Source organism: Aquila chrysaetos, chromosome 4 (genome assembly GCF_900496995.4).
Source record: "Aquila chrysaetos chrysaetos chromosome 4, bAquChr1.4, whole genome shotgun sequence".
NCBI lineage: Eukaryota > Metazoa > Chordata > Aves > Accipitriformes > Accipitridae > Aquila > Aquila chrysaetos.
The window spans coordinates 40,349,658-40,366,323 of NC_044007.1; the positions used below are offsets into that span (position 1 = coordinate 40,349,658).

The 16,666-nt window shown below is 34.9% G+C and overlaps 1 protein-coding gene across 12 annotated transcripts in view; it reads left to right on the forward strand.

Moving 5' to 3' along the window:
• ASPH (aspartate beta-hydroxylase) overlaps positions 1-16,666 on the forward strand; it is a 121,114-nt gene that overhangs the window by 40,560 nt on the left and 63,888 nt on the right. For 11 of the 12 annotated variants that reach the window (XM_030012256.2, XM_030012252.2, XM_030012248.2 and 8 more), the window contains 11 exons: positions 2,238-2,327; positions 3,856-3,930; positions 4,422-4,583; positions 5,767-5,826; positions 7,450-7,506; positions 8,059-8,103; positions 8,903-8,938; positions 12,655-12,693; positions 14,018-14,062; positions 15,535-15,582; positions 16,587-16,631. In XM_030012256.2, the coding sequence (XP_029868116.1) occupies positions 2,238-2,327; positions 3,856-3,930; positions 4,422-4,583; positions 5,767-5,826; positions 7,450-7,506; positions 8,059-8,103; positions 8,903-8,938; positions 12,655-12,693; positions 14,018-14,062; positions 15,535-15,582; positions 16,587-16,631 (702 nt within the window). The remainder of the gene's footprint in view (positions 1-2,237; positions 2,328-3,855; positions 3,931-4,421; positions 4,584-5,766; positions 5,827-7,449; positions 7,507-8,058; positions 8,104-8,902; positions 8,939-12,654; positions 12,694-14,017; positions 14,063-15,534; positions 15,583-16,586; positions 16,632-16,666) is intronic. The other variant, XM_030012254.2, reaches the window with a different exon arrangement.

Here is a 16,666-nt window from a genome sequence, read left to right on the forward strand (position 1 = left end):
GCAAATTTATTTTAATAAAAAGATAAGAGAAAATAGCATCTTGCAAAAAGTAAATAACATATTACATACTCGACAGGATTGGAGTCAGTGATAAACATGACAGATGTGTATGAAAAGCTTGAAAGCGAAGTTGAGAAATGCTCAAGCAAAACAAAGAAATACTCTTGCTAGTCCCTTCTTGCCTTTTACACACCCTAAGTGCTTGTTGGCTGTGGAATATCAACTATCTTTTGAAATACTTTGAATCCATTTATTGTTCATGAAGCAGAGCAGGTAGTTGTCTGGAACTGGAGATGTGGGTTATCGGAGGATAAGAGGACTTACTTAAAGATGTGTAAGGGAAGTGAACTGTATTTGTGAAAAGCAGGGTGGCTGTTTCTACGTGTCCAGATTCTGAAGTGTGAGACAGTGGCTAATATAACTGGTTTTGTCTCCATATGTAGTTAAAGATGATTGTAGAAGGAAGTAACTTACTCTTGTAGCCATTAATATTACTGCAGCAAAAGATGAATGTAGGTCTTAATATTTTTTAATATTTCAGGGGTTTTTTAATGACACAGAAGAAAATTGGCAAAAAATGAAGTGTAAATTTGGCTTTTTTCTTCTAGCTTCTGATCTTGACTCCATAGCAGTGGACTCTTAGTTACAGTAAATTTAGATACAGCCTAACTACTTAGCTTCGTGTAATTTAAATAACATAAAAATGTGTAAGTAGAATTAATTCTGTTATTCCTGGTCTCATTACTTACATAGGGTAATGGAATATATATATATATACGTGTTTTTCTCACGATGCATAAAATAATAAAATTTCTGTAGTTTACACAAAGTTGTTTTGAGGCATACTAGTCCTATTTGTATTGAGATATGTTTGACTCCAGTAGAAATGTGGTAATTATTATTTTTTTTTTTTTTTAAACTTTACTGACTTGAAATATAATACTTGTTTCACTTAAAGTTACTTTTACAAGATTGTTAGCAGTACAGGAGTGTTCATTACAGTGTAGCCTCTGCTTTCTTAAATATTATTTTTCTATTGATTTCTGTGCATACAGCTCTTGAGAAATTAGTTTGTTTTGGGCAGTATATGTGTGTGTGTTCATTTAAGAAGGTAGTTTTATCTTAATTTATCTTGGAACTTAAATATGCAACTAGGAAAAATTATGTAGGATTATAGCAGAATTCTGTTTGGAAGGGACTTCAGGAGATACTTATTCCAACATCCTGCTCAGAACAGGGTCGTCTCAGAGGTATGACCAGGTTACCCTGACTGTTATCCAGTGTGGTCTTTAAAACCTTCAACGATGAAAATGCACAATGTCTCTGTGTAGCCCTTTCCACTGATTTGACTGTCCTCATGGTGGAGGTGGAGGGCGTGTGGGTGTGGGTGTGTAAGTTTTGGTTATTTTTTTATACCCAGTCTGAACCTCTCTTGTTTAAGTCTTGCTTGAATCCTTCCTAAAGGATAGTTGAGAGTAGGATTAGGCTAATACTATATACGTTGTTTCTTGAAGATGTGGCATAATCTTCCGAGGCTATGAATTATCTTTCTCTCTTACCGTGGTGTTGATCATTGCTGTTACTGGTTGCTTTCTTTTCATTGTGTTTTGATCTAGAAAGACTTTGTGGTATAGATAGTAAGCATCTTAGTAGTGAAATTCCATCAGTCATACTTATTCTGTAGTAATTTAGTTGTCAAAAGAAACTGGAGATTGAGATTACCTTATTTTGAAGAAACTACAGTTCTCCTCATCAGATCTTCTACGATTTAACATATGAATTTAAAATACCTTTTCTCATTCTGCACAGCATTTTATAAAGTTCAAATTAGTTCTTCATAAAACCTATAAAATTGATCATATGAAGCACTTTTTGCCCAAAGAGAAAACAGTGAGAAAAACCTGCTGCCTGTTTTTCTTCTGGATACTGAATAGATGTTGAGAATAGCATAGTCATTTGTTCAGTTACTTTGAAATAAAGGCAAGTGCTTAAATTTCTGTCCCTTTTTTCCCCTCATTGTATGTTTGTCTTCAAAACATATTCGATTACTATCTGAATACACTTTAGGTTTTGTATATATCACTGTATATTAGGACAGCCCTGTAATTGTGATTAATTGTTTGAATACATTTTGGAGAGTTTAATGTCAGTTAATTTAATTGAAACCAACTTTTTTAGTTTATAATTGAATCAAATCAAAAAGAGCATAAAGTTAACTTTATAACTGAAAAATGCAGGCCTTAAAGAAAGATCTGTCCCAGCACAGCCAACATCACCAGAATCTGAGGAGACCATCCAGCCTGCTGAGAAGTCATATGTCGAATCAGGTAAGGCCTTTCATAAACCATAGGTGAAACAAAAGACATGATGCTTCATTTGAATTTATTTCTGTTTCCATAGCATGCAAGCTCATTGTGGGGTTTTTGGGGGTAGAAAAAATAAGTCTTTCATCAATTTTATTTGTTGCTTATCCACTACAGTTTATTTAATGGGAATCACTGTTGATAACTTTTTATATAAATCACTGACTATGAAAAGTTTATAATTCAAATGTATAGAAGGCACTCTTGTCAGCTCTCATGTTTACCATTGGAACCATATCACATCAGAATAACTTTCTGCTGATGTACAGTTCTGGTTTTGATACGTATGCAACAGTATACCCAATCAGAATAACAGCAGAGTCTCCACCTTAAAAAACCAAGCAAACAAAAAAAACCCCAACAATCAGCTTCATAAGGTTAATAAAATATTCACGTTTCCACTAAAACCAATAGTATATCATAAATACAGGTTCTACTGTTGAAAAAAAATCGTTTAAACATTTTAAAAGCCCCATAGTATTAGTAAAATTTATTAGGTTTAAGGGATATTCAAGAAAAAAATATTTTTACACGTCAGGTTTCAGATATGTGATTTGCATTTTAGTGTTATTCAGAGAGTACATATTTCTTCCTGTTCCTTGAAGAGCCTTATCCTACTTGATGTTTGTGTGAACTTAACAGAATAACCCACAAATGTGGAGCATACAGTCAATAAAATGGATTACAGAGTATTTTAAAAGACTTGCATTACTTTTCTTAATTTATCATTTATAAAATACATCAAGTTAAGATGTTGTTTCCTTTTTTTTTCCTTTCTTTTTTTTTTTTCTTTTCTTTTTTCTTTTAACTGGTACCATTTTGGAGCTTTATTTGAAAAATGCAACTGTGATTTGGTTTTGTGCTGTTGGGTTTCTCAACACTAATTTCAGGACATTTATATGGAAGCAATGCTTCATACAAATTCCTGTTATGTCCTGGGCTGGTGTGTTAGATGACAATCACTTGTCCCTGAAGTCAGTTTGTGATTTTATTCTGCTATGAATTTTCAGGAGAAGACCTTGATATTGTAATGTTAGTATCTATTTTCCCTGTTTGTAAAGCCAACAAAACCCTACTTCTGCAAGTGACATTTTGTTGTCAAGTATGACATGCTAGTGCTGCTGCCTAAATTGTAGGAAAGTAATGGATGAAAGTGTTAGTAAAATAATTACTTAGAAGAGAATTCTTGGTTTGAATAGTTATCTGAAGTATTAATGTTACATGTGCAGAAAATGCAGTGTAGATGAATTCTTCCAATTCATCTTCAGAATGCATCTGATATGATTGATGCAATACTTCCCATACTGGAGAGTAAGCAAAACCAAATTGTTTTTGTGATTGTGAGTTGCAGAGGTTCACCAAGTCAATCTCTACAGAACTTTACGAATTGAATAAGAACTTTATGGAGGCTACTAAAAGCTACAAGCTTTGAGCTAATGTTTAGACTTTGCCTTTTGCACTTAACCTTCACTGCAATTTATAATCCTTTTAGAGCACAAGAATGCTGATGTAGAATTGGAAGAGGAAATTCAGTCTGTTCTTCAGGAAGCTCTCCATTCCCAGCCTGGTAATGCATTAATACTTAGAAATCACTGAAGAATTTATAAATACTGCCATAGGCTAGACAAATCTCAGAGTCTGGTTTTGGTATGCACTTAAAGTACTTTTGCCTGCACAAAACTTTCTAATAGGCTAATTTTTCATTTTCAAGAAAATTCAGAAAGTTTAGTCACCAAATCCTAAAACTGTGGCCTCTTACCTGGAGGTGTGTGGCAGCAGTAGCTCAAATCAGTCAGCTGACAAAACTTCTTCAAAATACTGCATAGAATGCAAGAATGGGTAAACAGTGATGGCTTTTACTGTGGGCAAAGGCAGCACTGGCAAGTCAGTGCAGATACTTTGGGTTTATACTGCTGGAAGGTTCAGACAAGTCATCTGTCCCTGTCCCCTTTGGGGACTAGTTGAAAAACACAAAGGGTGTGCTGAGGGCTGAATATTTGTGGCTAATAGAATTTACCAAGGAGTATGTATTCTCTAACAATCTGTATTATTGATTAGGAGGGAGACATGAAGATGTAGATGAAAGTGTAAATGACCAGTGGCAAGTGAAGGAAGAAGTACATGGAGAAACTTTTGAAGCTCCTACAACAGATGACTTGCTCAGAGAATTAGAGAATGAAATGCCGGAAGCATATGAGACACCAGACTCCGTTCAAAAAGGTATCTGAATGACTAAATATATTTAAAATTAAATTTTGCCAAAAATAAGAACAAACAAACGGAAATATGTCTCATTAAAAACTTGACTCGTAATTTCTACTTGCAATACAGTCGTAACAAATGTCAACCACAGCAAGTATTATTTAGCAAATAAATATTTTTTGAATCAAAATGGGGTATTTTAATGCCATGTGTTTTGGAATCCAAGTTACTATATATTATTGTTTAATTACTGCTTTATTAGCTTTCAACAAAACAAATTAATCTGTCCTCCACGTATGCATATCTCCTTCCAATAGAAGGACTTCTATAATATCTGTATGGACTCTGCTTCTGGACTTTCTGGTTTATTAAACTAAATTTTAAGAGTTTATTAGCACAGCCTTTTGTAGACAGACTTACTCTCACTCTACTTTCCTTCTAATGTGACTGTCTTAAGAGAATGTTACACATGAACCATATTGCAAGTCTTGCTGAGAACGTAATAACGTATAAAGAAGATGCTCATATCCTGCTGCCTTGGGGCATTGACAGGATGATAAAAATTGTTTGTAATCAAAATATTAAAGCAGAATTATATGATCTAAATCCAACTTGGGGAAAAATATTTCTGAATGCTTTTTATCTGCACTACTGAAAAGTTTACATATATCTTACCTCTTTTTGAAAAATGCATGTAATGGATGTTGTCTAAAAGTTTTGATTGCTGGAAGTACACGGAGATTCTTTCGCCACAACTGAAGTAATTCTTTTCAGTCTGGGTCTTATACCTCCTTGTTTCTCTATCTCTTTTATTTATCTACAGTGCAAGTTAAAGTAGGGGAACAGAGGAGAAATTCAAATTCCAGTTACTTTAAATCTTTAAAGTTACTATTAAGAAGGCAAAATGAATATGTTCTACTTTGTTTACATTTACACAGAAATGTCTGTGGAGAGTCATCTTTTTTTGAGCAAGTGTGTATGGAGTTTATGTGTGTATACACATTCTCAGTATTATGTATAAGAATAAAATAAACTATGCTTTCAATCCATATACATATCTTTCTGTCATTAGAAGAAATTTGCTTAGAATTTCTGCTTAGAAATTTGACTCTATTCTTATATAATATTCTGTTATAGGGTTTGCTGTATCATGTATTGATTTAAAAATTTTAAAATTTGTAAACACGTGTTTGTTTCTCAGATGCTGATCTTTTGGCAGATGATCTTCGAGCAATGGAGCCTGAACCATATGAAGCTCCAGGTAAAATTTTGTTTTTCCAAACAGTAATATTGGTTTTCTGCCTAAATGTAGCAAATTATATGAGAAAGCAAAAATAGAAAAGGTTAGACTGGTTGAGGAATATATAATTTTGAAAATGTTTTTTTCTCCAAACAACTATTTTTGATTGTCTTGGATATTTTTACTTTGACTGAGATGACTCTATCATATTTGCTATTGCAAATGGTTCTTAAAAAGAACAGATGATAGGTATGGAAACTTTGCTTTCATTGGTGCAAAAACTTAGTTTTTACTTTTCTATGTGTTTTTGTCTGTTGTGTATGATTGGGATCTGGATAGGCAAGAGATCTGTGGTTGTACAGTCTAAGAAAGTGAGAATGAGATTTATTGTTTATATTTACTGTCTTCTTCCAGTCTACATTGCTAAGGTTCTTCTAGTCTGTTATTCTTGGCATTAGTCAGAAACTTGTGTTCTCACATGTAACCTGTCACCTTTCAGAAGCATCCACTTTGTAACCTTTCCTTTAGGACTGTTTGTTTCTTTATGGTCAACAATACTATCAGAGAGCGAGTCAGCACCAAAGACTTCATTCTGAAGTATCCTTGCACTGTCTTTCTGCACACTCTAATTCATCTTTAAAGCTTTTTGAAATTTTGCCTGGACTAATCCAATTAGCTTATAGTCATCTTCATATTGCGCATGATGTCACGTACAACGGCATTAGCTCATCTTTCCCATTATGAAGAAACATTAGGTGGATATTACAGTTTCCCTGCTATCTGATAAGTATTTTCTTCTGGATGCTAATACTGTTTGTTTATAATACAGGCAGCCTCTTCCATTTACACTAGACATCAATTTCTGTTTGGACTAGGCTTCTTATCTTTGGCTCAATGTTAGTTCTGGACTTTACAGTCCTGTTCGATGCCAAATATGACAGAAAAATTATTTTATTTGTTTGATACAACTAAAACTGCTTCCTCCTATCTTTGTGGGAGATAACTGCTATCCAGTTACCAATTTCGAATCCAAGCTGCGATGCTTCCAGAGTAAAAGGATAGTTACTTTACCTACAGTACTATGTGTTGTCAGTTGTAACATACTGAGTAAATTAATAACATCACAAAGAATTGTAGTCACAGAGGAAAATAATCCACTTATTTAGCTAGGCAATGAAAAAAAAAGTAAATTGCTCTAAATCTGTGATCCCAGAAACAAATGTACATACTTCTCAACGTCTGATTTCTGGCTCTTAATTTGTCATCTGTAAATCATCACCCGTGGTCCTCCTGCACATTAGTAAAGAAGCTACTTTAGAACGTTGAGGATAGGGGAAGATTGCATTTTTTATTCTTATTAGAAGAACTATTAAAAAATATTGATGGAGACTAATGGCTCTCGTGGATCTAGTTTTCATACAGAGAGTATAACAGAGGAGTAGATGAGAGAGTGGCCCAACACCTTCCATTAGATTCCTGTGTGTCAAGTTGCAAGTGTCTGTAAGGTTTTAATTTGTCAGTTTTCAACTAAGGAGCTACACTTAGCTATTAACAGACACGGTATGGATGCAAGTTAAAATAATCGAGTATTAAAAATATTTCATATTTTTAATTTAAAAATATTTTTTCATATTTAATTTACAGTTTCATATGAACACGATATGGATATGGAAAAGACAGTAAGTGATCCAGAAGCTCCAGGTTTGTAAATTTTCATGACTTCAGATTATAATATAATCACTTATACCTTTTTAAACATGTTTCAAAGCATAATCACTTATACTTTTTTAAACATGTTTCAAAGTAATGTGTCATATTGACCGTTTCATCACAGTTTTATTTTCAAACAGCTTTTCAGGTAGTTTCAAATAAGCCTGTTTTTTGTAGCTTTGTTACCATTACATTTGTGAACACAAGACTCCACAAATCCAATCCACAAATACATAAGTATCTTGTTCTGTCAGGAGTCTTCCAGTCTAAGCAGTGGATTGTCAAAGACTTACTTGTATTCCTTATCTTAAGCCTAAATACAAATACATGTGAACTTATTATATAGTGTGACTTGCAGTGTAGCTCCGGATGTGTTTTACAATGCAGCTGTCACTTTCAAATAAAACATTGTAGTATTAACTCAGTATGTTTAGTTCTGTTATTCTTGAGCGAAATATGTGACCTTTTTAACTTCTCTTGTGCTATCTAGCTGTTGCATGAAAATTTGATTAGAATATAAAATATTAAATATTTATATTTAAGGTGACTCTGACCTAATGCTAGAAGATGCTATGGAATATTACACAGGTACAGTCCAAAGTCTTATTTCTTTTGACTGAAGTTTCATTTAATTTTGGCCCCAAACCAAGACCAAAAAAATAAAAAAAACACAAGAAAACCAACAGTGGAGTTTATAGATAGTATCAGTTCCTTAGTAAGTTATTACATCTATATTTTTATTTACATTTTGAAAAAAATACAAAGACCTACATGAATGTTACTTTTCTGTAATGTCAGCCAAATGCACAGAATAATATTTTGAGGGTTAAATTTCCAGGAGAATGGATGTTTGTATTTTAAATTGCATAGCAGTGTTTCTCTGGATAAAAAAATAATCTGAATTTGCCAAAGATGTTGAAGTTAGTGGGATAAATGTCAGAGAAAAAATAGTATCTTTAAATTTTTTTATTTTTTAAAAAGGAAGCAAGCCATAACAAGCAGGTTACAAAATTTCACTGTAGAAGTTTGCTGTGTGTAGAAATGATTTATGAGTATTTCCATTCTGAATTGTAGGTAATTTGTAGATGAGTTCATGAACCATATAAGGAAAGCCTACTGATACGAAGTGCATAAGAAAAGCCTACTGATACTGCTTTATCTTTTTTAAGTCTATCTTGTGATGCCAGAAAATGATTTAGTTCTTCTTACAGGATCTTTTAGAAATCTTCACCTTTGTTGAACTCTTATTAACTTAACAGTATAAAATACTATAGTTTTGAATATCTTTTTTGTTCTAGATAAACTTGACACTGTATTATTTGCGTGTGTGTATTGTCTTAAAATTCCATGAATTTTCGTATTGATTTTTTTTTTTTTCTTTAAACAGAGGATAGAGTGCATGGTGATTATAATGAAGACCATGGTATGACAACTGCTACAGATAGTGAAATGACAGTATCAAAGTCTATCATTAATAGGAGATTGAAGTTACTTTGTGTTAAAATTTTCTATGCAAGTTCTCAATTAAGGTTTTGGGGTTTTTTATGTTCAAACCCCCTGTGTATGTAAGCAATCAATCGATCTTTAACACTGGAACAAGTGTAGAGCGTGCATATAGGTTATATTCCCATATTGGTCCTTTTTGTTGTACTTTGTGCATATGTGGAATAAGAATGTTGAAGACTTTGCATGCCCTTTTTCTTATGAAACCCTGGCCAAGTCAGCTGTGGTTCATTGCATCTGGATAGCTCAGTGTTACCTTTTCATCTTGTCCATAACAACCAGTTCTTTGGAGATTACTCTGGTTTAGTTTGATTTGGTTAATGATTTGCTAATGATTGCTGAGACCGAATCAAAAAGTTAATGAGAAGACGACTAGTGGTCAGTCTTGAAACAAAGGTATGTGGTTGTAATTCCTTCTGTGAGATCCTTCTAGGGACTACCATACTTCAGAAAAGTTAAGTGTATCTTCAAAGCACTCTTGTTTATTTTCCTTGTTTATGTAACCCAAGCAAAGGACAACAAATCTTAACGTCAAAATATTTGAGACAAAAACCTTGAGGTTCATTCTTTGTCATTAGGAGGGAAATTCTGACATCCACCTTTGGGATAGAAGTCAAAATCCCATTGAAGGATTTTCAGTGGCCCTTAGTCCATGTCTTTCTCAGTCTGCAGAAAAGAATTATTTGCCTCAGCAGTGATGACCTTGATGAAATGTGTTGGCATCAATAGGATGGAAAAGCAAGAGACACCTAGCTTTTTCCCTGGGCTTATTGTTTACTCTCCTTACTTACTTTACAATCAGTTCCTAATCAAGAACCACTTCTCTTGCTTCTCACACCCAGATATGAAGGAGAAGTGCAAATTTAATCTTTATTTTTCATGCTCCTTCATATGTAGTGGTGACAGGAACAGAGAACACTTCCACAGTCCCCGCCCTGGGGAAGAGTCATCTATACCTGCTTTTGGAGTAGAGATGATCATGGAGGTTCCCAAAGTAATTTGCATCAGTTTTTCATAGAATCAGTTCCAAAACCATTTTATATTCTGCAGTCTCTTCTGGTGCCCTGGCACAATAACAGTTAATAACTCTATTTTGTGATTAATCTCTGCTTTGACAAGCAGTGGTTTCATGTGTGATTGCTACTGTGTGCTGCAATGAGAGTTTTAAATAGTATCAAATAAATCAGATTTAGGTTTTTTCCTACTCTTTCTTTACTATTCCAAATCCTCTGATTAGGCTGATGAAGAGAATAGAAAGTTCCATTCTTTTTCTCAAAAGAAAATTCCAAGGTAGCATGTGTTTGTCAAAAAATTATTATTCTTGGCTACTAAATTGCTGGGCTTTTTTACGCAGTGAATTGTGCCTGCAGTTCAACATAATCTGTGACAAACTGCTTTTCTCTTGATAAAAGTTTGCCTTTTGACAACAGAATTTTGTCTTGCTTCCAAGTTCTCCCTTTGAGACGTTCTGGTAGTGAGAGAAAGCACAATGCTTCCTTTGTACTTTTTAGAGGAATTTAATTTGAAAGCTCCAGCCTGGATCAGTGTAGAAGAAAAAGACCAATCGGGTGAGGCATTGAGTGTTTCTGACATTTGCAAGATTTGATTGATTCCGCCCCCCCCCCCCCACCCCAATGTCCATCTGCCCCCTCCATCTTGAAAGTTACGTGAAGTTACAAAGTTATTTAGAATGTCACTTTTTGTTCCAAGGGCAGACCTGTGTACAGGCATCCTTATTTCCAGGCACTCATCAGTGTCTCAGAAATAACCAGAGAAAATAATCAGAAATTGTTATCAGGATCCCTAGAAAAGATGAAACACCCCACTGGGGAAGACAGTCTAATCACACTCAGTCCTATAAGCTCATCTTATGTTGTCAGTCCTTTAAGGTTTTAAGCTTAAAGCTAATTAAGGTTTGAGCTAACCAGCCAACCATGGATGTCTCTGAAGATGTGCTGAAAGATGTGAGGCCATCATTCTGTGATACACCATTTTTTCCTTCTGAGTTCAGTCTGTCCAGCTTCAGGGCATGGGAGTTGTAGTTGTTCATGAATGTGTGCTAGACACCATTTTAGCAGTTGTAGTACCTAGTTTTCATCCCTGTTGTCTCCTGGCCCATCTTTCTGGTACCTTTTGACATGTTTTTGGTTGGATTGAAAATGAAACAGATTTGCTCTTTTTCTGGAGAAGACAGCTTTTAGCACCTGTTTTCTAAAGTCAAGGAAGGGGTGGAGGCCATCATGGGGACCTGAAATTCTTTCTCTCAAATGTAAAGCTTGTAGTTTTGACATTAGCTCCAAAACTACAGTTCACATCCACAAGAAGATTCACTTTAAAGCTTCAGGTGCAAATGTCTGAGAAATCAGCAGAAGTATAAGCTTCTCTATTCTAGAGACAATGTGTCTTCTCCATCTCTATCAGATGTGTTTCTCCTCTTCTGGCAGACTCTCTGATGTAATATTTTCTCCAGTCCTGGTGCTTTCTAGATTTCTCAGAAAGCTGAGAGGGCAGTGCCAAGATGGTTGGTCGGCCAGAGCAGTTCAGTTTCTTTTCTGACTCTTACTTTGTATGACTTGGTTCTTAATCAGATCAGTGACCAGCTCTAATAGGATTGCAGTTCCTGTAATCACTACTACCTTGCACGGTGTTGGGAGAAACTGAAGGCCTATGGTAGGCTGCACCTACTTTGTGTGTCTAGCATATTGAAAGGAATCGTTTCTTCCTATATTCTGCAGTTATTGCTAATGCAACAAATTCTTTAGCTGAAATGAGCGTATGTGCCCACAGTGAAGTGTGTAAATGGATTGATCATGTAACTTGGAACACAGGAACTCAGTTATTGTACACAATATTCAGTAGTTGTATGAAGAGTTTTATACAGTTTGTAGCAGTGAAACTAGAGAAAGAAGGCAAGTTTGAGATTTTCATTAGAAATGAAGAGTTCTGGATTTTTTTTTAAGAATATGCTGTAAGAACTTTTTTTTTTTTTAAAGGGATGGAGGGGGAGCCAAGTGACTATTAGTGCCTTTTAAGATAAAACAATGGTAGAAAGATTTTATTTTTTACAAAAAATCTTATGTAGATAACCTTTTTCTGATGAAGGTTAGTACCTGTTAAGATAATGAAATTATCCAAAACACTAGATGAACATTGAACTTCTTTAGTTCTAAAATTCACAGTAAATGTATATTGAAAATTCAGACAATTGGTGGATAGCATTTTGTCTGTTTTTAGACATTATCTAAAGTAAAATAATGAATATTCTTAACCTATTTCATCTTCAGAATGACAAAAACTAGACTGGCTTTTTACTCAAAGATTAGGAGTAGGTGAATTATAACAATTGTACAGAATGATAGCTTTATTGTTGTCATTGTTTTCAGTATTTCATATGTGTAGCTAGAAATGCTTGAAATTTCAGTGTTATGTTTATATTTGGTATTTGGGTTTTGTGTACAATTTCTACTACAAGCTCCAGAAAGGGTTCACATATCTATTCAGGACCCAGAACTAGAGAAAATCTTTGAGAGCTTTGCATTTATCAGTAAAGAAATGAACTGGATGCTTAACAACCAAATGTTTAGGATACTTTGTGCATATCAACCACCCAGGAAGTTTATTTTTCTTTCCTTTCAGAACCAAAACATGAAAAGAAGACTGAGACTCAAGATACAGGTATATACATATATATTAAAAAAAAATGTGTATAGATGTGTGTGTGTGTGTATGTATATGTGCGTGGGTTGAGTGTGTGTATACTCCCACACACATCCCACCATGTATATATATTTTTATATATGGAGCATATTAGAAAAATCTTTGTTTCATGTGTAATTAAAGTAGAAATACCTCTAAAATAAATGTATTGGAATATAAATGATTTTCAGAATCGGAGAAATATTTTAGTCAAGTTAGCATAAAAATCATTAACTTAATCTTGTATTTTTATATATTGAAATACGTAATCTTCATGCATGTGTGTGATCTTCAATCATGATATGTGGCCAATTATGGCAAAGGTTCATTACTGTCTGTGTAGTTATAAAATTAGGTTTTTGACTACGAACTGAGACATCTTCTTTTAATATTCCATCCTTGAGTATTCATCTTTAAGGTCTCAAGTGATACAAAGTGGGGTGTGTGTGGCTTTTTATGGACATTTGGAACACAGTAGTTCAGCATAGACACTCAGCCTGCTGCCTGCCATGAGCCTTGCTCATAACCTTTTAACCAGTGCTTAAGATAATTCAAAACTTACAGGCTGCCTATACTAGCTCTTCTTTGATGCATACTTTTTGCTAGTATCTTTGTCTAATTAGCAGAAGCAATTAAACTATTATTTGTCTGCAGTGCTCTCTCTGGGTCCTATATAGTTTGTTGTCTTGAAGTACCAGCTTTTTTGAGAGTCATCTCAGACAGCTGATTGAAAAAGGCACAATTGTTTAGTTTAGAATTAAGTCAAGAAATTCTCTAGTGTAAATTGTAAGTATCTGGTTTGTCACCTTTGTGATCATAAGCTTAAGAGGACAGTCAAATGAGTTAAAAGGTGCCATATTCAAAGAAAATAAAAATAATTTATTTTTCTGTGGAGTCCATAATTTAAGTTGAAGAACTTGCTCGTTGTCCTTCAGGAAGGAAAGTAAGACTCACCAAGGAGTTGCATGTTTATCCAAATAAAAAGACTTCTAAAGTAAAAGTGTATAGGTTTTTTAGTTTGGTTGGTTGGGTTTTAATATGTCTAGCAGTTGGAGTTGATGCTGCAAAAGATGAACGTGGGAGTACTGATTATGCTTAGAATAATGAATACAACAGTTCTTTAGTGAAACAGGGAAGAATTAATTTCTTTTCCCCCTCAAATTGATCAAAGTTCCTGTTTGTCTATAGCAGTTTACTGCTCAGAGTTAAACACGTCTGTTTGCTGTGTTCTTTTATGTCATATGTAAGTTTCATCAGTTGAGGGCTTGACTTCATTATTGCTGTGAATTGAATGTTTTCTTAGCTGTTGAGGACCTTCTGGAGGAAGTGAATGAAGCCACAGAGCCAGGTACATATTTCATAATTGTGATCTTAAAGTCTTTTGATGAAATACATGCATTTTGAAATCTGATGGAGGTATGAGTTTTTATAGCTTGTGAAAGAAAACGTTTTTTCCATTCTTCCATTTATGTCTGTTAATATAATTAAAAAACAAACAGATGAAATACAAAGCAGATAAATGTGCTGTATAGAATCATAGAGTAGTTTGGGTTGGAAGGAACACTTAAAAGATCATCTGGTCCAACTCCCCTGCCATGGGCAGGGACATCAGCTTGCTCAAAGCCCCATCCAACCTGACTTTGAACACTTCCAATGATGGGGCATCCACTGCTGCTCTGGGCAACCTGTTTCAGTGTCTCACCACCCTCACTGTGAAGAATTTCTTCTTATGTCCAATCTAAATCTACCCACTTTCACTTTAAAACCATTGCCCCTTGTCCTGTTGCTACAGGCCTCGGTAAAAAGTTTCTCTCCATCTTTCTTATAAGCCGTCTTTATATACTGAAAGGCTGCAATAAGGTCTCCCTGGAGTCTTCTCTTCTCCAAGCTGAACAACCCCAACTCTCTCAGCCTTTCTTCATAGGAGAGGTGTTCCATCCCTCTGATCATTATTGTGGCCCTCCTCTGGCCCCGTTCCAACAGGTCCATATCTGTCTTGTACTGAAACTCCATGCTGGATGCAGTACTCCAGCAGTACTCCAGGTGGGGTCTCACCAGAGCAGAGTAGAGGGGCAGAATCAACTCCCTCGACCTGCTGGCCACGCTTCTTTTGATGCAGTCCAGGATACAGTTGGCTTGCTGGGCTGCGAGTGCACCTTGTTGACTCATGTCCAGTTTTCCATCCACCAGGATACCCAAGTCCTCTACAGGGCTGCTCTCAAGCTATTCATCCCCTAGCCTGTATTGTTATCGGGGATTGCCCACATTACTACTCAGAAAGGTTAAGTTGTAAATTTTTGTTGGTTGTGCTGGCATCAGGGAATTTTAAATGAGTAGCGAGTCAAATGTGATTTGAATATTTGCTCTAAGAAGTTAAAAATATCGTTAAGCAAGATTTTTTTCAAACATGACATTAATTCAGTCAGCTAGAGCAAAATTATCTAAGCAGTTTAGTCTGAGCACAGTGTGTAGTATTTGATGCTATATTTATTTAGGTTTTCCATTTGAAAAATGTGTTCTAGTATAATTAAATAGGGAAACAAACAACAATGTTTCACACAAACAACAATTGTAACCAAAATCGCTTTTGGGGGGTGTAATAGGAATGGAAGTCAATAACAAAGAGGAGCTAAACTTTTGGACATTGAATGCATTCAGTACCTTTATTTTTACTCTTAAGTTAACCTAATTGGTTGTTCTGCAGTTTAAGTCTTCCTTTTTGTTTGATACTAATTTGATTTGGTGGCTGATGGGGGATAAAACCAAAATTGTTAACACACTGTGTGTAACTTTCAACACTTATTTTGTTTGTAATGGTAGAAAGTAAGCATACAGAAGATGTTGTGGCCACTGAACCAGAGGAATCAGGTTTGTATATTATCTTTCACATGAGTTTGCTACTTAAAAAAAAAAAAAAAAAAAAAAAAATTGAGAATGATAAATACCATGGAATAGAATACTATGCTGCAATAAAAATACATTTATAAGTTTTTCTGCAGCTTTTTTCTTTTAAGGACAAACATAACTGTTGTTGGAATCTAGCATCTTGGGGTTTTTAATGACAATATTTTAATGGCTTACAGAGCACTCTTCAGTTTTAGAAGTTGAGAGTGCCAGTTCAGAAAAACTTACATTGATAAAAATGGCCATATTAGGTCATATGAAGCTGAAGATTTCTTTGCTATGCTCTGTTTCCCATCAGCCAGTCAGTACTGCGTACTCAGGAAAGAGAGTATATGTAAGAAATAAAATAAAGTGGAGTGTCTCCCCATCTTTGAGCACTTCATTTATGGGCTTCCCAAGTCAGAGAATATATCTCCCTCACTTTGATGATTCTTATTGTCTACAGCCAGCATCCTGGCTATTATGAATTCTTTTCTGGTGAACCTGACTCCTTCCATGCATGAACAGGGAGCTATGTGCAACATTCAGTCTATTAGCAGTAACAGCGCTTGGTGACATGTGACGTCTATTTAAACATACATACAGAATTAAAAAGACCTGAATTTTGAAGTCAAATATTTCACAATTGCAGCTGGGAACATACTAAGTATAAGAATGTTTTCTAAGTCCATAGTGTAGTAGCATGTGAAACTGCGGCAAGTTTGTGCTTCGGATAGTGTAGTTTCAGAATTCTGATATATAATTTTTGAAACTGTGCAATCCTGCAATTTACTCATTGGCCTACTTAAGTATTAATCTTTCCTCTGGAAAAATTCAGCTAAGGAAAATTTGCATCCCACTTCTGCAAAAATAGTATTAGAGGGTAGTTTTGATAGGTCACTGGTTGAGCATAAGGGAAAAAATGCAGCCTTTTGTAGATACTTAGAGAACCGTCCAGTTTGAATTGTTTGTATACTTTTGACTTGCAGAAATGCCTGTTCAAGCTGAGGATTATTCAAATGATGATCTAGTGGGTAAGTTAATTTTAAGTGCTTGGTTTTTTCCCCCC